This window comes from Ptychodera flava, chromosome 13, assembly GCF_041260155.1.
Source record: "Ptychodera flava strain L36383 chromosome 13, AS_Pfla_20210202, whole genome shotgun sequence".
Lineage (NCBI taxonomy): Eukaryota > Metazoa > Hemichordata > Enteropneusta > Ptychoderidae > Ptychodera > Ptychodera flava.
This window is the reverse complement of record NC_091940.1, coordinates 39,173,206-39,197,925: the sequence shown is the minus strand read 5'-3', so window position 1 is coordinate 39,197,925 and position 24,720 is coordinate 39,173,206. Positions and strand designations below refer to the sequence as shown.

The 24,720-nt window shown below is 37.0% G+C and overlaps 1 protein-coding gene across 1 annotated transcript; it reads right to left on the bottom strand.

The window, feature by feature from the left end:
* Positions 1-3,673: 3,673 nt before the first annotated feature.
* On the bottom strand, positions 3,674-18,415 carry LOC139148411 (claspin-like). Its single transcript, XM_070719856.1, has 12 exons — positions 18,302-18,415; positions 10,531-10,615; positions 10,207-10,275; positions 9,911-10,015; positions 9,332-9,481; positions 8,908-9,039; positions 8,524-8,634; positions 8,146-8,295; positions 6,547-6,678; positions 6,092-6,202; positions 5,236-5,307; positions 3,674-5,053 (listed from the first exon to the last, which is right to left on the bottom strand). Exons 1-12 carry the CDS (start codon positions 18,413-18,415, stop codon positions 4,980-4,982), a joined length of 1,305 nt encoding a protein of 434 aa, XP_070575957.1. The 3' UTR covers positions 3,674-4,979.
* Positions 18,416-24,720: the final 6,305 nt, after the last annotated feature.

Sequence of the window (24,720 nt, the reverse complement as noted above, 5' to 3'; positions counted from 1 at the left end):
GAAACTACCCAGAAAACAGCACGCCTGTGGTCACGGTGGTCCGTTGACCTTCGCATACAAGACCAGTCCTTCGCGTACATGCCTGGTCCTGCCCTAGAGCGCGTCGGTGGCGAAGCTCTGTTGGGGCAACGGTGTTTCCTCGATTAAGAATGCCGTACCATGAAATTCGCGTGTAGCGAACTGTGTTTGCGATGTGACCAGATTTCCTGTTTGTTGTTAGCCACGTTCGACTAATCTTGAAACAAAGTTATTTTTAGGGACTGTTCAGAATTTACTTCCAGGGAGGATTTTCTTTTTCTACTACATCAGAGTCAGAGCTACATATATCACTGTCACTGCCAGTATGTAGTAGCAGGGCAGTAGTTGTATTAACTTTTTATTTTGACAATATTTTGTTTAGTTTATACAATTGCGTTCTTGTTCTACTCCCTACAGCATGTTGAGTTGTCCAGTATTCAGCTTGCCAACACACCCTATGTGTGCCGTGCATTTTGATGAAAGACATAAAATGCAAAAGAAACGGTTCTAGATTTTGTTTAATTATTACTAACATTAGAACCACTGGACGACATCAAACTGTTGGGAATCAAAATATTTTCAGGTCCCCCCTATAGGCAGAGCAAAACTTTCAAGTCCCCCCTCGACTACCCCAAAAATTTTCGAAATCCCCCTGAATTCCTCCAGCCCCCCACCATTTTTTGAACGCGGTCTTAATTATGCGTATCACCATCCGGAGCTCTGTGACAAAACATAGTGTTTACTTTCACATCGACACATAGACATGTGTTAAGTTCAGGCAATTGTTATTATTTCTTCGTCCACTTAAATCATAGACAGTAGATGAACGACACAGATGTAAGATATTTCCCGGATCCAAGAACCATGAGTAGGCCCTCCGATACTCATATGTTGTGAAACTCACTTGCAATAATTGTGTGTTTAAATAATCTCACCCATACGCCACTGTTCACAAAGACGCAAATGTATTCAATTTCGGTAACATAAACAGGCTGAGCATTTTCCTACGATATGAGTGGGACCCCTGTCACTCGTGTGTCTGAATTCACTTGCATGTTATGCAGAGCATTTTCCTAGAATATGAGTGGGACCCCCGTCACCTGTGTGTCTGAAGTCACTTGTGTGTTATGCAGTTTTCCTAGAATATGAGTGGGACCCCCCGTCACCTGTGTGTCTGAAGTCACTCGTGTGTTATGCAGTTTTCCTAGAATATGAGTGGGGACCCCCGTCACCTGTGTGTCTGAAATCACTTGTATGTAATGCAGTTTTCGTAGAATATGAGTGAGACCCCCCGTCACCTGTGTGTCTGAAGTCACTTGTGTGTTTGAGAAACTTCACTTGTATGCGTCGCTGTTTCAACGCATGCGCATTCAGTCTCAGTGATATCTGTATCTTTGAATTGTGTGTGTATAGGCTCACTTGTGTAGCGAAGCTCACATGTGTGTCGCGAAGCTGAACACACTCGTGTGTTTGAGAAATCTGCATGTACTATGTATCTCCGTGATACGTATCGTCGCCAATGTTGACAGTGTGCAGTAATTGTGGGAATGTGTTTGTGTATTGTGCGTCCTGTGTTGGTATGTCTCATGAGCCGACCTTCCACCAATGTCGTCTGGATGTCCTGTACTGAATGTATATGTGTTTGTGTATTCTCACACATACCATGTGTACGTTAACTCGTATATATATATATATGTATGTCCGTATGTGTCTACATATACAAACATGTATGTATGTGTGATATGTACATATGTACCTACGTACGTACAAGTATGTATGTATGTATGTATGTATGTATGTATGTATGTATGTATGTATGTATGTTGTATGTGTGTGTGTATCAATTGTGTGTGTGTACATGTTGTGTGTGTGTGTGTATCTAGGCAGTATGCACGTTTTAAATGTGTAAACTAATTATTTTACATTCGGCGCCCCATAGCCGGTAGTGATGAACAGCTGCTGGCGATCCTGAGTAGAAGTGAACCATGATGTCTTGGCAAACAGCCCTTGATAATATCCGAGTTTGGTGATTCAAAATCATAACAGTGACCTTGTAACTGATTGATGTAATTTACGACGGCCAGATGGGCACTCGCAATATGCAGATTACTTGACCTGTCAACACTCGCTCTGTCGGTAACCCTACTAAACTGAAAGAACATATGTAGGATGTGTATACTATAATATAATAATTGACAACCAGATATGAACTGAAAATGTTAACGTGTTTCAGTATATATTGCATTTGTCAGTGAATTTAAACTTTTGTCACATATTTGCAACTTCATTGAAAGTGTTATAATCAACATCATGAACAATATTCAGAACAGATTAATTCCAAGGTTATTATGTATATAAATATGTAATTAGCTGAAATAAAGATACTAAATTGTTTTGACTGCTGTCATTGTATCACTACTTTACATAACAAGTGTAATTGCCTTTAATTAAGTCCTTCAAGCTACAGGTCCTATCTGCAAATGAGCTGTGAAAGCTCATTAGATATCCAAATTATAAATTAGCTGACATGAAAATACAAAATATATTTCACTTATACGACAGAATTGTCTCATCAATATACATAGCAAGTTTCATATTGTTTTTAGAGTCTTTCCTAATTAGGAAGTTAGGTAATTATGCAAATTAATAACTTGCTGATGTACAATGCTAAACAACTTTCATTAATATTTTAAATTATCGTATTTCTTCAATGTACATGTGAGGTTTCGTCAACTTTGGTCGAGTCAATCCAGATATAAACTGGTATGTGAACATGACAACTCTCATCAATGAATATCACGCACCGACACAGCCCTTCACAAACTTATAGACTTATAAACTTGACACTCTGTAAACCGTCGCCTTCTCTCGACCACTTTATGATGTTTTCAAAGTTGGCCTTTGGTGCTTATGCATAACTTCAGGCAAATTTGTACAGGTGATAATGAAATTTGCATGCTTTTAATACATTGATTCGGCCAATCTAAATTTCCCAGTTTAACCTAATAGGTTTAAACATGTAGGCATCAATATGCTCAAAAATCAATGGACTATGGCACCCATGTCCGCAACAGACGCAATCGCGTAATTGGAACTCTAATAATTTGATTATGGATATTAAACTTTTTGACTTTTCGGTAAAAGCGATGGAGCAACATTTTTATTTAGCTTGAATTTGCGCTTTGTACGGCAAAGAGACATAGAAAACTTTGCTGTAATATAATTGCATGCCAACATTGAAACTTGCTGGTAATACATAACTCGAAGCATACGACTAGCGAGGCGTCCGTCATTCGATCGATGGGGTGTGACACTTTCCAAAATACAACTCGAACACACTTAACGCGAAAGGTACATTAACAGACCCTTGTTATCCGCATATTAGCTGGAACATAACAATTCTGCCGCTCAATGTCATTATCATCTCGAAAATTATTGGTCAACAAGAATTCCAAATGTTTTTTTTTCTTTGGTACATAAGCTAATCTAACTCCATTCATATATGTTTAAGGAATGTGATGACCCTTAGAATGAACAAGCGTGATGTAAATAAGTTGGTCTTCTTGCTATCTAACACAATGTCATCAATCTCACCATAGCAGGCGCATATACCTATCAACTTTTGTGTCCCAGTGACAGAAAAACTCATAAGACATATATCATCATTTATATTTTAATTTTTTTACTGTGTACAGTACATTATTAAGAAAAATACCTCCAATTATGTAACCAGTTTTCGAATAGAACACTCAAGTAATAAATGTAAACATAACACTCACCTTGCTTAAACACCAACAGTGACTAAATGAATAACAAAAAGCGTTGTCCTATACTAACTAACAAGAAATCTTCCAACATAAACATACGAGTGCAAGGAATGACTATTATTCACTTGTTAAGATGGAAAAGAAACATATTGCAATCAGTAATCAAGGATTGAATCGTCAATACAGTCAAGTGAAATTAAAACACAATTAAACTATTAAACAGTAAAGAGTCTTCGGAGGTCATATTTTGTAACACAACTAATAAAAGCAATGACACTAATTTAATTGATTAATTGGAAGGCTTTTTCAACGGTGTGTAAAAATAGTAAATAAAGTCAAAAATTCATAGAAAACTAGTTTAATTAACTAAATTTATACGATGCGTGAAACACCTCTATCCTTCTTATTATCATCATTATAGAGATATTGATATATTGAATTTCAACGGAAATTTATTCACTAGCAGTTTGAACAATAGATCAATATAATTCTTAGACAGTAATGATGCCATTTCTATGGAACTATGCTTCATGAAGGGTTGTCGTATTCTTCATTCTGAATCATTTACACATAATATTCATATAGTAATAAAGATGCTTCTATCGAAAGGGAAAATGTACTAGCAATAAAAAATGATTTAAATTAACAAATTCGGCCTATTTCTGAAATTGTTTTCAAATGGATTAAACAAACAAAATGTTTCATATAATTTAAATATGTAAAAGAATGCTATATGTAAATTTAAAACTTATAATGGCATAATCTAATACATTAATTCAACCATCAGTGTAAGGCAAGTTTATAACAAATATTTTAAATTTTATTTGTTCTTGCACAATGTACCCTTAATTTCAAATCTTATGATTGTGACCTGGCTAACTGAAATGACACTTCTGTCAAATGTCTCCTTTATGTAGATGACAGCCTTATTCTGTAAACGTTAAATATTGGTCTTTACAAATGTCTCGACAAGTTCGAACGTTACACACAGAACGAAGTCTCGCAGGTATTGTATAAGTCAAAAGTAATAGTCTTCAATAACTCAATTACTTAATGACACTACGTTATAATAAGTTGACAATTTCAGCCTTGACGTTACGATTATAATTATAATATTTAAATTATCGATACGGCATTAAGATTGAATTAAAAGCTGAATTACTAAACGTAACCCGTATCTTCTTCGGGTTTGGCCTAATCGTCCTCCTCTGCACTGTCGTCTTTGTCCTTGGAGCCTCTGCGTTTTTTGGTGGGCGTTTCATATCCTTCTGGAAAAGGTAAGAGAAGGGGAATAACTAGATTATCAATACTAAAAGGAAATACGAAAAAAGGCGGATTGCTAGGATGAACGAAGGACTGCAATCAGTTACAATGACAACCAAGCCATACTAACTATTCATAAAAATAAGCCACAACTTATTTCAATGCAAAATAATTTTGTGACCCTCACCTTGGTCCTTTGAACTGCAGTCTTCTTGATCATCTTCCGTGTTCTTTGATTCTGGCATCTGTAAAGTGACTTCTTCAAAGGGAAACATAATGCAATAGATAATCAGTATCATAAGTGTCCACATAATGAATCTGCTCAGATGAGGCATTTTTATGAATATCAATATTGGCCATATTAACCTTTGTTTTGTACCTAGATAGGTTCAAAGTCACACCTATAATTAAAATAAACAATTTATCTGGTGGCATTACTACTCAGAACTCTGCTAACGAGCCCGTTAATGAATGTTGATTTTGAGGTTGTGTGGAAAGTGAGCAAAGGAATAGAATTTGCCGTTTAACTACAATGTTGACATAAAATGCAGGCAATGTGCAGAGTAAATAATGTCCATAACAACGAGTTCATGGCACCAAACGATACCTTTACAAATGTCTACAGTACCTCAGCCTGACATTTTGTGTACTAAAGGCATGGAAAAGGGATGTTGGAGAATCATTTTGGTCACAATATTATGAAAACATCTTTACAAAATGTGAACATTGAGCGATTGATTCACCATAGTAATTCGTCTGGGTCTGAAGTTTAATGGACATGCCGATGGATCCATATGAACACAAATTACTAGGATCGACAAAGAATGAAATTTGTTGGGGAGCTCATATGAGCTATACTAAATATTTTATGTAGAAATGTCGTATTTGGACATATTTGTGAAATAGAAAAGAATCCTTTAAAAAATAAATTGAATACGGAAACAGGATATGCAAGCACTTTTAACGGAGAAGTGTCTAGATTCAGTAAAGAGTCAACAGGACACACTATTATGGCTTTGGTAAATTCAAAACAATTTCTTTACCGTTACTTTTTTTCGGTTGAACGTCTGCTCCGACTTTGGCCTCGCCATCCTCCTGTGTACTTTCGTCTTTGTCCTGGGAGCTGCTTCGTTTCTTAGGTAGAATTTCAGTCCCTTTTAGAAAAGCAAAAGGAGAGCAATGAGTAGATTATCAATACACAAGGAAATCACTGAAAAGGGATGAATCACCACTGTGAACGCAAGTAAGATATAAGTAAGCAATCTTATCTTCACCATTATTGGGTAATAATCCTGAATGATAACAGGTAGGTTCACCAAACTTATATATAGGTTTGCCTACTACCAGGTGAAAAGTCATTTGACCTCACGCAAAAAGGCTAGATTTTCCCTCGACCCAGTGAAGAGTCCACAGAACTCACTCTTACGGCTTGGGTAATATTGTTATATACAAGAGTGATAACCAACAATTATGTTCCAAATTATTTATTGACCCTCACCTGCTTTGAATTTGGCCGGGTCACTCTCTGAATGAACCAGTCCACTTTCCGATGTTTCAGGTTCGGCTACTCGTTCCTCAGAATAGTCGTTTGGAACCCTTTTTCCCCCCTTTCCACGTGGACAATAACCTCCTAAAATATATAAAAAGATCAATTTTTGTTTGTTATCACAGGTCTTTTGAGAAAGCAAGGAACGATTGTCCCTTTTCAGATGAAACTCTTGTGAAATTGATAACCAGTTTATGAATCTGCTTCGAAAATGCTGTACCAGTATTATTCACAGCTTATACAGTCTTGTTACTTACCACCGAGGCTCTTTTAGATTTATGCCACTGGAGATATAGAATGAACTTATTTCTAAATTGATGATAGTAATATAAATTTAAATACATATTCATAACACATTTACGTTATTATATTAACCTTTAAACCAAATAGTCCGGGCTTGGATGATCTTGTTGTCCTCAATCGATTTCATGATAAACTTGTCCTGTGGATTGTCCTTTCTAAGAGTGACAATTTTAGCCAGGACGTTACGCTTCTTACTATTGTCATGAACATGGTACAATAAGCCTGTAAAGATATATAGAACATATTATGGAATCGACACATTTATGAAAAAGCGACACTGTATCAGTTGTTTAAATCACATTAAATTTGCATTTGATGAAGTGAATCTGTCTTATAATAAATTTGCCTTTGTTACTTATCAGCAACATCTATGTAATTAATTTCATTAAACCATGTAGCGGAATGAAATAGGCCAAAAACAACTTGAATTGAAAAAATGCGTTACCATTGCTTTTATTAGCTTGAGCTTTTGCTCCGGCGTTGGCCTGAACCTCTTCCTGTGCGCTGGTGTCTGCATTCTTGGAGCCCCTGCGTCTCTCTGAAGGCGTTTTATATCCTTTTTGAAAAGGTAAAAGGAAGGCAATAACTAGAGCAATCAGTATTAGCTACACCACAATAGTAAGACTTGGGTAGTAATTCACAATGATTATAGGCATCAGGTTCACCAAACTTTTTTGTTTGAATCAGGTGAAAAGTCATTTCACCTCACTCAAAAAGTCTAGTTTTCCCTCGCCCAGCCGAGAGTCCAAGGATCCACGGAACTCACTATCATGGATTGGGTAAGAAGAGTGACCCCTAACAATTATGTTTAAAATCATTTCTTGACCCTCACCTGCTTTGGATTTGGCAGGGTCACTCTCCGAACGAACCAGTTCACTGTCAGAATTTTCAGGTTCGGCTACACGTTCTTCAGAATAGTCGTTTGGAACCCTTTTTCCTCCCTTTCCACGTGGACAATAACCTCCTAAAATATATGAAAAGATCGATTTTTGTTTGTTACCATAGGTCTTTTGAGAAAGCAAGGAACGATTGTCCCTTTTCAGATGAAACTCTCATGACATTGATAATTAATTAATCTCCGAAAATGCTGTACCAGTATTATTCACAGCTTATACAGTCTTGTTACTTACCACCGAGGCTCTTTTAGATTTATGCCACTGGAGATATAGAATGAACTTATTTCTAAATTGATGATAGTAATATAAATTTAAATACATATTCATAACACATTTACGTTATTATATTAACCTTTAAACCAAATAGTCCGGGCTTGGATGATCTTGTTGTCCTCAATCGATTTCATGATAAACTTGTCCTGTGGATTGTCCTTTCTAAGAGTGACAATTTTAGCCAGGACGTTACGCTTCTTACTATTGTCATGAACATGGTACAATAAGCCTGTAAAGATATATAGAACATATTATGGAATCGACACATTTATGAAAAAGCGACACTGTATCAGTTGTTTAAATCACATTAAATTTGCATTTGATGAAGTGAATCTGTCTTATAATAAATTTGCCTTTGTTACTTATCAGCAACATCTATGTAATTAATTTCATTTAACCATGTAGCGGAATGAAATAGGCCCAAAAACAATTTGAATTAAAAAAAAAAAATCGTTACCATCGCTTTTTTTAGCTTGAGCTTTTGCTCCGGCGTATGCCTGAACCTCTTCCTGTGCGCTGGTGTCTGCATTCTGGGAGCCCCTGCGTCTCTCTGAAGGCGTTTTATATCCTTTTTGAAAAGGTAAAAGGAAGGCAATAACTAGAGCAATCAGTATTAGCTACACCACAATAGTAAGACTTGGGTAGTAATTCACAATGATTATAGGCATCAGGTTCACCAAACTTTTTTGTTTGAATCAGGTGAAAAGTCATTTCACCTCACTCAAAAAGTCTAGTTTTTCCCTCGCCCAGCCGAGAGTCCAAGGATCCACGGAACTCACATGGCTTGGGTAAGGAGAGTGACCCCTAACAATTATGTTTAAAATCATTTCTTGACCCTCACCTGCTTTGGATTTGGCCGGGTCACTCTCCGAACGAACCAGTTCACTGTCAGAATTTTCAGGTTCGTCTACACGTTCCTCAGAATAGTCGTTTGGAACCCTTTTTCCTCCCTTTCCACGTGGACAATAACCTCCTAAAATATATAAAAAGATCATTTTTGTTAGTTATAATAGGTATTTTGAGAAAGCAAGGAACGATTGTCCCTTTTCAGATGAAACTCTTGTGAAATTGATAACCAGTTTATGAATCTGCTTCGAAAATGCTGTACCAGTATTATTCACAGCTTATACAGTCTTGTTACTTACCACCGAGGCTCTTTTTAGATTTATGCCACTGGAGATATAGAATGAACTTATTTCTAAACTAATAATAGTAATATAAAATTGAAATAGATATTCATAACACATTTATGTTACTTTATTAACCTTTAAACCAAATAGTCCGGGCTTGGGTGATCTTGTTGTCCTCAATCGATTTCATGATAAACTTGTCCTGTGGATTGTCCTTTCTAAGAGTGACAATTTTAGCCAGGACGTTACGCTTCTTACTATTGTCATGAACATGGTACAATAATCCTGTAAAGATATATAGAACATATTATGGAATCGACACATTTATGAAAAAGCGACACTGTATCAGTTGTTTAAATCACATTTGGTATTTGCATTTGATGAAGTGAATCTGTCTTATAATAAATTTGCCTTTGTTACTTATCAGCAACATCTATGTAATTAATTTCATTTAACCATGTAGCGGAATGAAATAGGCCAAAAAGCAATTTGAATTGAAAAAATTCGTAATGATCGCTTTTTTTAGCTTGCGCTTCTTGAGCTTGAGCGACACTGTATCAGTTGTTTGAATCACATTTGGTATTTCCATTTCATGATGTGAAACTACTTGCTACGTATCAGTAACATCTGTTTATATCTAATCAAATTTAATCATTTAGGTTATAGTAATGAGATGAAATGGGTCAAAACAATTTAAATTTAAAATAATTTCACTCTTTTTAGGTTGGGCTCCTGCTCCTGCGTTTGCCTGGTCCTCCCCCTGTGCACTGCTGTCATCATTCTGAGAGCCGCTGTGTCTTTCTGTGGGCGTTTTACAGCCTTTAGGAAAAGACAAAAGAAGGTCAATAACTAGATTATCAATACAGAAGGGAATCAACGGAAAGGGGCGAATTACTATAGGGTGAAACGACGGTTTATAATCAGTTAGCAATATTACCCAAACCAAACTAGCCCTCTCGTAAAAACGAGCCACAATTAATTTCAATTCAAAACAATTTCGTGACCCTCACCTTGGTCCTTGGAACTGCTGGCTTCTTGATCATCTTCTTTGTCCTTTGATTCTAACTTGTGAACAGGGACTTAAAGAAAAGTAAACGAAACACATTAGATATCAATGTCACCAATGTGCAAATAATGAATAAAGAATTACTTGGGTTGACCCATGGATGAATTTTTGGATGGATATCATATGAGACATACGAAATATTTGTGATGTAGAAATGATATATCTTGACATATTTGTGAAATAGAAAAAAATCCTTTAAAATATAAATTGCAAATGAAAAGAGGGAATAAAAAATAATTTTAATGTAAAATAACTTTTTTACCCTAACCTGCTTCGGCATCGGTCTGTTCAATGTCGGATTTGTCCTGATCGCTGTCTGCCGTCCGTGAAGCACAAAATAGTTCTTTTAGATCCTATCGGAAATGGAAAAAGAATTACAATACTTACTTTATCGATATACGTAAACGTACGGAGGAACTGGTAAGTACAATGTACGAGCATGTATAAATTCAAAGTACATACACGGTGAAATGGAAATTTGACGAGGAGGAATGCATGTCGACGTGAAATCATTGTAAACTGCAAGTGTCGCATCAGGCATCGCCCCAAAGTCGCTGTCGCAACGCAACACAACAGGCAGGGTAAGCCTAGCACTGGTCGCTAGTTAAAATGCGAGTTAATATAGGGACTCCTCTTGTTTTCTTATTTATTGTCGATCAAAAAGTTTATCAGAGTGAGCCAGCATAATTGGCACTGCATAAAATGACTTTTCACATGATTCAGAAAAGATGGTCGAGTGAGTTCATTCGTCTTTCAGACAGAAAGACAGGACGTACATGTAGCGACCACTATGACAATTCCCCAAACTAAAGTAACTAGCCGTATAATCTATGACGTATCTTACTGTCGAAAACAAAGCTGCAAGAAAGAGACGTGAAGATAGTGCCGCCGTAGCTATGCATGAGCGCCACGCAGGTTATCATGAAAGGTATTATATTGATCTTTGGACTCTGGCTGAATGACGATCAATAAATACAAACCTCAGCATTGCACTTTCACAGAGGTATCTTAAAAACAGAAGCTGCTATAGAGTATGTTTCTACGATTTGAATAACATGTTCATAAAAGTGACAAGTGAAAATATACCGACTCATATTTGATCATATCTGAGAGGTCTTGTATAGCCATACAATCGTCGAATTTAAATTCCATATTTGAGCTACAAAGTCGTGGGGACGAATTCATGAATGTGCAGCATTTTGTTTCAAAATACTCTCAAACTAGGAAAGGTACTTGTACATGGGTTTATGTTCCAACGCGTACTGTAGTTGATGAGAGAACAATGCCAAGGTGCAAGTGAGCATGAACCTTATATGACCAAACTAACATGAGTGAATAATTATATCTACTACATACTTCGACTATGTGTTATAACAACACTTTTGGAAGGAGTTATTCGTGGCTAAATTGTTTTGAATAACTACGAGACTTAAGAATTAGTTTTGTAAACTATATAATCGGAACTACCCTAATTTTATTTTGCCTGATCAAAACCCCTCGATTATCTATCATGAAACTAAAGGAAAGATACCGGTTACAAGGTGACCCGTGGCTGAAATAAGTTAGCAATATTACCCAAGGCATAGTCGTCGTTTAACATGAGTTTCATTTTACTGGACCCACACGAATTACCAGGGTTAACCCAGGGCTGAGTGCTTGAGTACTTTTTGGTCTGAACTCAATGACAATCAGCACTGTGTTTGTATGGTCAACGAAAAATTCATACTTACGAGCCATTATAACCAAACTCAAATCTCAGAGATTTTGAAATGTTTGTCTTTGGACCTCCTTGTAGTGCGGCAAACCTTTTTCCTAAGCAATTGTTCGGTTACTTGCCAAACTGCGCATGCGCACTCTACCGGAAGAGATATTGTCTTCATATAGTAAAAATATAAATTATGGCATTATGGCATTAGACTTACGTTTAGATCACGAAATATGCCTGTGGCATAGGTTGTACGATCATATATTAACATACCTGTATGACACTCATTCTCGAATCTACTCGTGTCAGCAAGCAGTTATTATTTACAGCCGGGGTCGGAAGAATGGGAGGGAGCGCTACTCAAAAAAATGGTGAACCGAAGAGGGGTTACTCAAAATTTGATAAAAAGGGGCTTATGTAAAAATATTCATGTGTGGAAGCTGTTCAAAGTATCACCAAAGGTCACTACATGGACGTCAAATTAAAAATGTCTGTACAGGGTGAGAGTCTCCCCAATGCAATTTCTTGCAGTGGTATACCTGCCTTTGTTGCATCTCATTGCTCAATGGTAATTGGTGAGTTCAAATTGATATATTCATTATTTATACACGAAAACAAATTCAAATGCATACATTTTTGTTTGATGCACAGCTTTTACCTATATTCTGACAGGCAGTATTACTTCCCTGTTTGCCGAATATGGAAAAAAACAATACTATTGATCCAAAAGCTAGAGTATTTTCACCTACTTTGCATGGTGTGCATAGAACACGATTGGAACCCAATTTGCGAAAATAGGATATTGTAGTAATATGACATTAAACTTTTCCAATAACCATTTTCATTCAAGGTAATACATTACCAGGTCCATGGAACGTTTGTGATTTGCAAGCTTGTAGAACAGCAAATTTAAGCTCGTCTACTTTTCCTTATTTGCAATTCACTTGTTTTTAATGAGTAACTTGTAACATTGCAACTTTCAGTGATAGGGTACCTAAAGCTTTTGATAAATTTGAACAATTAAGAATATAATATTCTCCCAAATAAGTTCCTATCATGTTATAGACAGGTTAAGTCCGTAAAATCCATGTTTAGAGTATCTTCGTTTCAGAGGCCTTCGAACAGTGTTCCAGTCGTAGTCAAACTGCAACAAATAGGACATGTTTATGCCTTACAGTTTTAACCAAACTGATCTGACAGTTACACGAACATGGTAGGATAGGGATTAAAGCTTTAACTGGGCTGGTTTACATAAGATGTGATTTAGTGGTACAGATATCACCAAAATGACACTGTTTCAACATTAGATTTCAGAAGACAACATCAGGGGGATCTGCTTGCTGGCCTCCACAGTCAGGTTATTCCTTCAAAGCTACTCCTTGCTTATCAAACATAGATTGTGAATTCCTGGCTACATTTTACCAAATTCTGACCAACTGACAAAAAATATTTGTCCAAAAGTACAGGACATATATGACTTCGATGCTACTTAAAAAAGTTCTAGAAAATTGAAAATACTGCAAGGTTATAATATTCCATCAAATAACCGTTTAATGTCTGAAATTTTGGCGTCATAATGGCAAATTTAGTCACGATGTTTACATTTAAATTAGTATCTTTACTGTTCAAAGTTGTACTTTTATGTTATTGTACGATGAGAATATGAAATTTTATTCACTGCATGTACTTGAATGCTTTAAAGTGATTTTAAATGATTTTCGTCAGAAACTTACTTTTCATCGACAATCGTAGAAAATCAAGCATTGTGACCCCATCTTTCTTCTTTGATATTTGATTCAAAAATCTCTGATAGCTGTCAAGTCTCTTTGTCTTCCATGTGTTGCTGTCTGACCTGATCTTGTGCACAAGCATGTTTCACTGTCATGAGCGTCATATGACCCAAAGTCTTCTTCAACTACATCAGAGTCAGAGCTATCTCTGTTACTGCTAGTATTCACTGGCAGTGACAGTACCCATAGGCAGTAGCAGGGAAGCAGCTGTATTAACTTTGATAATTTTGACAATATTTTGTTCAGTTTATACAATTGCGTTATTCTCCTACTTCCTATAGCATGTTGAACTGCCCAACACAACCTGTGTATGTGTACCGTGCATTTGCATTATTGACAAATGACTCTTAGTCTGGACTCTAATTCAATTATCATCAATGTTTACATATACAGGCTTTGTCGACAAACTGAATACTGTGTGTTTCAGCATGCTGTAGGGAGACAGTAGGGAAACTGAATTTTATAAATTGCATAGAAATATTGAAAAAAATATCAACAGTTGCAGCATCTGCCCCGTCACAAGGCCCACTTGTTGTTTATCTTATGGAAATTCAATGGCAATCATAAATTCTTATATTTTTTCGATATAAAAGTCATGAAATACGACAAAATGGTTCTAGATTTTGTTTAATTATAACTAACATCGCAACCATCTGACGGCATACAAATGTTATTTATTTCATTGAATTATCTACCAAACCTTGGAATAGGAACTTGTAAGAAAAGGGAACACAATTATTTACAGGTCCCCCTTAAACGTAGACCAAAACTTTCAAGTCCCCTTCTACTACCCCAAAAAAGTTCGAATCCCCTGGATTTCCCCACCCCTCCAGCATTGGTGAATGCTGCCTAAATCGTCAAGAAGGTAAGCTTTCAGTGTCTTTGATATACATTTTTGTTAGAAATACTATTCATATTGCGAGGGAGCGAATTCCAGTGGAGGTTATCTGCATATTTACGCCATGTTTACTTCGTGCCAATTTTACTATAGGTACATAAAAATTGGCCCGCTTGGAAAAGCGGTTGGATAATCATGGGGTGTCGAGTCTAAATAGTGAGTAACATCGTGGGCAGAACGGCCTTGTAACAAATCAAAAATAAACATGCACGTATGCAATTTACGTAATTCAGAATTGCCTAAAATACCAAGATTTTTAAATTTAGGTGCGCTTGCGGCATGAAAATAAGAGAAATTAATTAGACGGACGGACTATCTTAGTTTTTCAAAATTCGAAAATTTTATTTTTCTCCATAGAGGTAACACAGTGATAGCAGCCAGTTTCAATTTTAAATATCGGTAAATCTTACGTTATTTGTTTCTCTAGTATCAAATTTGCACTGTGACCCTCGATTTTCATTCTTGATTTTGAAAGAGAATGGTTGAACGATTCCTTAAGGAATGTTGGCGCATACTACCTTAATATGAGACTGCCAGTTAAAGTCATGGTCGACAGAAATACCAAGAAGGTAAGTTGCAGAGGAGACCCTTTGCAATGGACGTCCACCTTTCCTAAAAAACTACTGGTCAGGTGCATTTGTTTAATTTACGGGGGTTGAATTACCATGTGGTGTCACTCTGTTAGATTTCGAGATAAAATGACAAGAATATTTTTCTGTACCCAAAATCTACAAAAATACGAAGACTTAGCCGTATTCTTTGTTTTGGTAGATGTATCATAATGAGCCTTCCTGCACACATTTTCCTTATGCAATGTAAAAACACTTATAAAGCAATGGTTTCGAACCCTGTTGTGCAGAAGATATACCCACTTTTGTCTCAATTGGCTCTCTAATTGTTGAGGGCGTAATTGCCCTATTAAAGCAGTGTGAACTGCATAAAGTCAAAAGGTATGCCATATTTCTTGAAGTATATCTAAACAATCAGCTTGGAACACTACCTTTTTTCATAATTTTGTCGTCTACTAACTGTACCCTACAAACCATGTGCAAAAATACTGTCTGACAAGTTTGTTTTTCTCTTGTTTCAATTAAGAAAAAAAAATGAAAAAATTAACCTTTTTATGGTAGAAAAGCGTAGGGTAGATGTAGTTTCAGGACTGTCTAACTCAAAAAGAACTATTGTAACTCCTCCCTTTTCTCGTATATTTCGGTGTTATAGTTAATCAGACACCAACATATTCAAAAGTTAGAAAAACTGAGTTGCCAAGTATTCTGTAGCAGTGACTTAATAAATATCACAAAAGTTCAGGAATGCTACTTTTGTTGGATTTATATATATATATATATATATATATATATATATATATATATATATATATATATATAGTAGATGAATAAAATTGCACACGTCTACTGATCTGCTTGTATATTTTCTGTTTATTCTGTTGGTAATTTTGATACAACGTTTCGTCCTAAAAGTAGGACTTCATCAGGTTGAAGATGTCTACAAGGGAGAATACAGACAAATACAGAACAGTGTAAGGATAGTGTTGATCCTAATTAAATGCTAACGGACTTTGCAGGCTGAGTAAATTATAAACTTACAAAGGATATAGAATATGACAATTCTTACCGTTTATGTGTGGCGCAGATGGAAAGTGGCAATTCAAAATTGGCGGTAATGGTTATTTATAGTGCCTGTCCATCTGGATTTCAAAACTGGGTACATTGTCACCAAACGGCCTCAACATTCTTAGCTAAAAGTAATTTAAATAACAATTGCTCACAGCGCCCTCGGACAGGCACTATAAATAACCATTACCGCCAATTTTGAATTGCCACTTTCCATCTGCGCCACACATAAACGGTAAGAATTGTCATATTCTATATCCTTTGTAAGTTTATAATTTACTCAGCCTGTAAAGTCCGTTTAGCATTTAATTAGGATCAACACTATCCTTACACTGTTCTGTATTTGTCTGTATTCTCCTTGTAGATATCTTCAACCTGATGAAGTCCTACTTTTAGGACGAAACGTTGTATCAAAATTACCAACAGAATAAACAGAAAATATACAAGCAGATCAGTAGACGTGTGCAATTTTATTCATCTACTATTACCAAACCACGCTACGAACAACACTGGGAGCTATCTGTACATCTCAAGTATACGTATATATATATATATATATATATAATATATATATATATATATATATATATATATATATATAGATGTCCTCGTTGGAAATTAAAGTGCTAGATGCTGAAGCAGAGCGTTATAAATAATAACACAAAATTACTTCAAGTACAAAGTAATGGTATCTGTTACTTAAGTTTCATGCATCCTGCAATCATCAGACAGATGAAGTGAAAGTAATACTAGCTCAACACTCTTATATATGTATGATCGGGACGTACCATTCTATTTATAGGTGGTGTTAAAATTTGATAGATAATATTTGTTTTGGTGGCGACATTTTGAAACCAACTCCGAGCGTTTGTTTAACAGCGTAGATTTGTCAGCATTGAGAATGTGCAGTTTTTCTGATATACAAAGATTACATCGCTTGCTTATGTTAGAGTAACTTGATGCTTTGTCAATAATTGACCACGAAATGTCAAAGACCTGGTTCCTTTGTTTCAAGGTCCACTGCCAGATGTACTTGAACAACTCAGTTGAGTGTTGATACCTTTCGTTAGGGAACGATTGCATGTGAGTAGCGAAGCGCGTCTTGAAGGTGTTATCAGTGAGTCCGATGTAGACCTTCTCCGTGATGTGCCCCGTTGATATCTTGGCCTTGTAAACCACACCTTTTACTTGACAGTTACCCTTCAAGAGGCATGTAGAGTTGTCCCGGAAATTACAATCAGCTGGTCGATCGTGATGTTGGAACCCAACCCTACCAGCCCCAGGGGACTGACATTTTTGGTTACTTGCCGCCCACCGCTTGTGGGGCCCACCGTACGCCGATCAAGCACAGGCGCAGGTTAGACGTCTGGCATGCCAGACTATATATTGACCTTCGGACCGTCGATGACGATCATCGAAATACAGTCCTCGGCTTTGTACAGTCATAGAGGTATATTAAACACAGAATCTGCTGTAGGGCATATATTTACAATACGACTTAAATAAAATGTTCTTAAATGTGACAAGTGAAAATTTACAGGAACATTTTTTTAAATATGTCTGGTTGGTCCAGCCATACAATCTTCCGTGACCAAACTAACAAGAGAAAATCATTATTTCATTCACTACATACCTCGACTGTGTGATATAACAACACTTTGGGAGGGAATAATTCGCCTCTAAATTATTTTGAATGAATATATGACCTAATAATTATCTTCGAATATAAATAGCATGTAATCGGAATTGGCCCAGTCAAAGATCCTTGTTTATCATTATAACATGAAACTCCCGGTAAAGAGGCGGATTACAAGGGTGAGCCATGGCTGAAATTTGTTTGTAAACTTGCACAATATATACAAGTCGTTAAACGAGAGTTTCATGGACTTTTCACTGGATCGAGACGAATTACCAGAGTGAAACCAATGCCGAGAAGTTGAGTACTTCTTCATCGGAACTTATGGACAATTGATACTCTTTCTTCATTGTCTAACAAAAAAAGTTATACTTACGAGGCATTTTAACCAAACTTGAGTCTCTGTGATTTTGAAGAGTTCAGTTTGAAACTCCTTGGTACTCGACAAAGCTTTGAGAAGCGGACATGCCCCTCGACAATTGTTTGGCATCTAGCCAAGCTGTGTGCATTGCGCACTGTGCTACAAGAGGACTTGGTTTAATATAGGAAAATACCAATTATATCATACCAGTATATTGATGGCGCAAATACAGCGATCTGATTGGTCGAGACGCAAAAAGAACCATGGTATATTGGCGATATACCACGGCAGGCATGCGCGCGAGCTCTCAGCTTGAGTAGAAATCCGTTTTGACGTTCCACGCCAGAATTTCAATATACTGTTATGATATAATAGCAATAAATCATACCCGATTTTGACCAGTTTTAACCAGTTCACGTCATATATGCACTCGCTATCTCTCGTGAATAAATGGCGTGAACTGGTCAAAATCTCGTGGTATACCGTCGCTGGGCGTGCTTTATTGCTTAAATATAGCATTGTTTACGTCACGAAATGCGCTTGCGCCATATGTGACCTGTACTATACTCATTCTCGAATCTTCTTAGGGAGCCAACATATTTACAACCGGGGGTCCGAAGAATGGGACTGTGTGTCACTCAAATGATGAACAGAAGAGGGGTTCTCTAAAGATGATAAAAAGGGGGTTTGGTGCATAAATATTCATGTACAGCTGTTCCACATTACCGAAAAGTCATTCTTTTGAAAGCAAGTTTTAAATGTTTCTTATTGGGAGGAGTCTCCCTCACGTATTGACTGCCTTACAGCTGCAGCTGCTTGGTCGTCAAACACTCATCACGTAGTACCGGTTTCCAATAATACAGAGAGTAAAAAATCCACATGTGTTAGAAATTTACTAGAACGCGACGACAGTGCCGCCCGAGCAATGTATGGCCGCCATGCACGTTATTTTGAAAGGTACTATATTGACCTTTGGACTGTTGATGACGATCATCGAAATGCAGGACCCGACTTTGTACAGGCAAAGAAGTATATTAAACACAGTACCTGCTGTACAGCATGTTCCGACAATACAATTATAATATCATGTTCATAAATCTGGCAAAGGAAAGTTTATTGTCACATTTTTGAACATATTTGATAGGTCAGCCACAGTATCGTCTAATTTGAATTCCGTATTTGAACTACACTTCGGTGGAGGCCTGTACACGAATGTACAGCATTTTCAAAATTCTCGAACATATGGCATGGAAACTACACGAGGGTTTACGTTTGAATGAGTACGGTAGTTAATGAATACAAATGTCAAGTATTCATTTTTCCCATGACCAAACTGACATGAGTAAACTGACATTAAATGACTATTAGCTGTGTGATATAAAACCCTTTGAAGGGGATTATTTGGCCGCTCAATTGTTTTGAATAAAGCATTAGTAAGCTGACAGATATATGTAAATCATTGAGAGGGTATTGCCTTCTGAAGAAACCTGTAATTCTCTAGTAGTCATACAATATTCTGTTAGTGCATCATGTTAATTTTTGAATGAGACAACACAAATGCGCTACATATGTAAGTTTACCATCTTTTGCAAAGGCGTAGCGCCAGACTGATTTGCACCAGCCGCTAGACCGCATAGCTAATAAACTTACACACATACTCACACATACACAGACATGCATACACAGACACATAGAGACACAGAGAGAGATACAAACACATATATTGTATTATTATTATTATTATTATTATTATTATTATTATTATATTATTATTATTAATGTTATTGCTATTGATGTTGTTGTTGTTTTCTCCTGAAACCTGCCAACATCACTTCTGATGATCGCCGAGCGCATGAAACAGACTGTAGAGTGACCACAACAAGTCTCATGCCTAGTAAACACTTATTGCCTGGTAATGAGGGCTATAGCGCCCGTCTATTACCCCGTGGGGTATAGCGATGTGTTTCCTGGTAACACACGGCCACAAGGGGTAATAGACGGGCGCTATAGCCCGAATAAAGACCAGGCTATAGGTGTTTTATAACACACAACATGCTCATGTTATATTGTTGTAATATAGTTTTAAATGTGTTTGATATTTTGTACGGCAACAATCCATTGTGACAAGTTTACCGGGCGATGTTTCCACAGCGGTTTCAGTTGTACGTGGTACCACTTTCTTTCAAAAATATTCTAAGCATACCTAGCGACATCCTTAGTCGCACTTTGATCTTTTCCGTCGATGAGCTGTTCAAGTTCCTACGCTGTTTGAATGTTGGAAACTGTTGGAAAATCTGTTTTAGAGAATGTGTCGTCACCTATCCCGGACGCACATCACCTTCTAGTCACCAGCCATTGTTGCAAAGCTGCAGACGACACTACGGTCACGTGACCGGGCACTTTTCCAAATTTGGTCACAACTATTTTCCTAGGGAAATAGCTTTTCAAAAATGCTCTCTGACGTCACTTTTGTCGATCCGGTAGAGACTAGACGTATCTATTTTCTCGTCACGTGACGTATTCTGGTCAATCGCGACACGGAATGAGCATGTGGCGTGTTATAAAAATACCTGTGCCCTGGCGAAACTTATCGAGCACTATACATTGCCTGATTTGACACCAAGCCACTGTTCATATATATATATATATATATATATATATATATATATATATATATATATATATATATATATATATATATATATATATATATATATATATATATATATATATATATATATATATATGTATAATTTATTACGATACTTGTCTTGTTTGTTGCTTTTGTGGACCTATTTTAATTTTGTCGAGTACATAAAGTTTTCAGTCATTGTGGCGTGAAAAGAGAAAATATATTTTGCTATTTTCTGAGGGCTAATAGTCATTTTACATGTATAATATAGATAAATTTGGACAAGTTTTTTCCCTAATCCGAAACACTGCACGATGACCCCTGAGTTTGTTATTTATTATGAAGGTGAACTTTCTCGAACAAAGTACATGCAAAAGTTGGAAACTTGTTTCGAGCCCAGCCTGCTTTATTTTAAATAACAGTGGCTACAATAAATTTCGCTCTTCGTATTATTATTATTATTATTATTATTATTATTATTATTATTATTGTTGTTGTTGTTGTTGTTGTTGTTGTTGTTGTTGTTGTTGTTGTTGTTGTTGTTTTGTTTTTGCTGGCTGCTGCTGTTGTTTTTGCTGCTGCTGTTGTTGTTATACTGTTGTTGTTGTTGTTGTTGTTGTTGTTATTATTGTTGTTGTTGTTGTTGTTGTTGTTGTTGTTGTTAACATACTTACGAAAGTCCTACTCATGTCAGACATTTAAACCAGACGAAATTGCGTTAACTTTATATGTTGGTTTGCGCGCCAGATTAGTGACTGAGAGAGAAATCGAGGCGGCGCCAACGTAATGAATCATTGTCGTGATTGTATCCAAGAGTACTTTGCCCGGGATGAGTATATGCGTATCCGCGAGAGTTCAATTTACAAAGCACAGGCTACGATTTTCCGTGGCATTGGGGGTGATGGCGGATGATAAAAAGTTCATTGTATTTGCTAAATACTCGAGTCAAACTCTAAAATGTTTTTTTCAAACATATCTTATAGATGGAGTCAACGATTGTGCTTGAGTCTAAAACAGGGGTCAAACGTCTTCGTCTACACGAGACGAAAAAGCGGGAACAAAACCTCGGTGAATATGTGGATGTGGAATTTCATTAGGAGTGTAGAATTAGTTTTGTTATGATGAAACGGTCTATCCAAGATGCATGCAATAACATTAGAATTTAGTCTAGGGAGTGGAGATCACTTTAACTTCCATCCACCACACTGTTTCCAAATTCACCGATTCGATGCAGGGTCGATCTCTTGTGAGCGTTTTCCGGTGGAGCCGGTCGCTCTTTAACAATGAATCCCCGCAAGACGGCAGAGAAACTACCATAGTCTGCCCTCAGTCGATGTCTTCACGTTTTCGACGATTGCTTGTAGAAGGATCCTTGCCAAACTGCGCATGTGCATTCTACCAGAAGAGAAATTATCTCAATAGAGTAAAAATACAAATTACGTCAGTACACTCATGTTAATGTCACGAAATATGCTTGCGCCAAAGGGACATAGGTTGTCCGATTATAAATTAACATACCTGCACGACACTCGTTCTCGAATATATTCGTGTTAGGGAACAGTCATTATTTACAACCGGGGTTAGGAAGAATGGGAGGGTGGGGGTGACTCAAAAATGATGAACAGAAGAGAGGTTACTCAAAATATGATAAAAAGCGGTTTATATAAAAATATTCATGTGTTCAAAGTGTCACCAAATATTACAATATTGACGTCACATTTTCAAAAATGCCTGTATAGGGAGAGAGTCTCCCCAATGTATTCACTACTTTACAGCTGCTTGGTCATCAAACACACATACTTGTATCTAACAATGAATTCGAAGTCACATCAAACAACACATCTGGCTTCAAGCTGTCTTTGCAATATCTTGCAGTGATATGCCCTTCCCTGTTGCATCCCATTTCTCAAGGGTAATGGCGAGTTCAAATTGATGTATTCATTATTTATATACGAAAACAAATTCAAATGTATACATTTTTGTTTGATGCACAGTTTTAACCGATATCCTGACAAGCAGTATTACTTCCCTGTTTGCTGAGTCAGGAAAAAAATGTAGTATTGAGCCAAAAGCTAGGGTATTTTCACCTACTTTGCATGGTGTGTATAAAACACGATTGGAATTAATTTGCGAGAAAAGGATATTGTAGTAATATGACATTAAACTGGTCCAATTACCAAGTCCATTAAAGGTAATACATCAACAGGTCCATGGAACGTTAGTGATTTATAAATTCAAGTAATGTTGGTTTAATCAGCAAATTTAAGCTCGTCAAATTTTCTTTCTTTGCAATTCACTTGTTTTTATGGGTAACCTGTAATATTGCAATTTTCAGTTATAGGGCACCTAACACTTTCGATAAATTTGAACAAAAAATTGGCCGACCAGCGAGAGATAAAATACTTGTTAAAAGGCAAAAACTGCAACAAGTTAAAACAAATACTGTAACAGTAAAATACTGACCGAACAGCGGGAAATAAAACACTTGCAAATTGCAGAGAATGACAAAGGGTTGCACCCGAAACGTGTGCCAATTGTTTACCGTATTCACTTTCACTTGCTGCAATTTTATTTCTCTTTTGAGGTCGTTTGCAATCCTATTCTCCCAAATTCGTTCCGATCATGTTATAGGCAGGTTAAGTCCGTAAAACTACGCTACTACTGGCTTGACAGTCACCTTTTAACGGGCATGTAGACTTGTTCCGACAATCACAAACAGCTGGTTTATCTATACCCTGGTTTCCAGGTGAATACCATCTTATCATGCAAGTACTCGCAGTAGCATAATCTAGGGAGTGGAGATGATGTGAAACTGGTACAATCACTTCCCCCAACACTGTTTCCAAATTCATCGATTCAATGCAGGGGTGATCTCTTTTGTGCGTTTTCCGGTGGAGCCCGTCGCTCTTAACAGTTAATCCCCGCAAGACGACAGAGAAACTACCATAGCCTGCCCTCAGTCGATGTTTTCACATTTTCAGCGATTGCTTGTAGAAGGATCAATCGGAATGTGAATTGTGAATAGAGCGACATCAAACAAGATCAAACAATAACACTGTCCTTAAAACTAACACGGATCCCCCTTCGTTGATCGTTTCCAACGGTTTCCGTTTCATATGTAAATATTCAAAGTTAGTTTCCAGACTAGTCATGCAAATATATGTGATGTATTTAAATATTTATTGTCGCTGTCTAAGCTTTTCCAGGTACACACTGAAGTAGGAGATCGACCCTTGGAGGTTATAGCCGGCCCGGTCCTATCTCAACCCTTCAAAGCGGACGACACTAAAATGGCGGAACCTTATCATGGGTTCAAAAGTTTCCAAGGTGCAAGACACGCTGTTTATCAACCTGGATGGTTAAATGATTCTGGCTTCCTTAGGTAAGATTGGTGCCCACTTTCCTACTTCTCGGATTACCAGAAAGAGTTGAACATGATTGTATCAACCCCAGATTTCTAAGTTCACAGCTGTCGAAGCCTTCGGTGAGGTTTGGACTACTATTGTCCAATAATTCCATGACAAACTTTTCTTCGGGGCTTTTGAGTGAAATACTAATTATCTATTCTGGTTGAACACAGCTAGTAACTGGTCCTCTCAAAATGTTGAACACGATAGACGCTGATTGTTTAGAGAGTTTTGCTGCCCTGCGCATACGCAATATACCGTATATCGAGGAAGTTACACATGTTGCGAGATGCTTAAGCCTGTGGCTAATGAACTGTAAAATTTCCCCATTCACAAAAACAAGTACTCAGCAGCAGGACAAAGGTGCGGTTGCGTAAATGGTGATAACACGCAAT

Excerpts from the sequence above, each read along its gene's own strand:
- LOC139148411 (XM_070719856.1), bottom strand. The coding sequence starts at position 18,415 with ATGCCAAACAATTGTCGAGGGGCATGTCCGCTTCTCAAAGCTTTGTCG. Across the intron at positions 10,016-10,206 it reads CAGCAGTTCCAAGGACCAAG|GCTGTAAAACGCCCACAGAA; the intron begins GTGAGGGTCACG and ends CTTTTCCTAAAG. Across the intron at positions 5,308-6,091 it reads TCAACCGAAAAAAAGTAACG|AAGTCACTTTACAGATGCCA; the intron begins GTAAAGAAATTG and ends TTCCCTTTGAAG.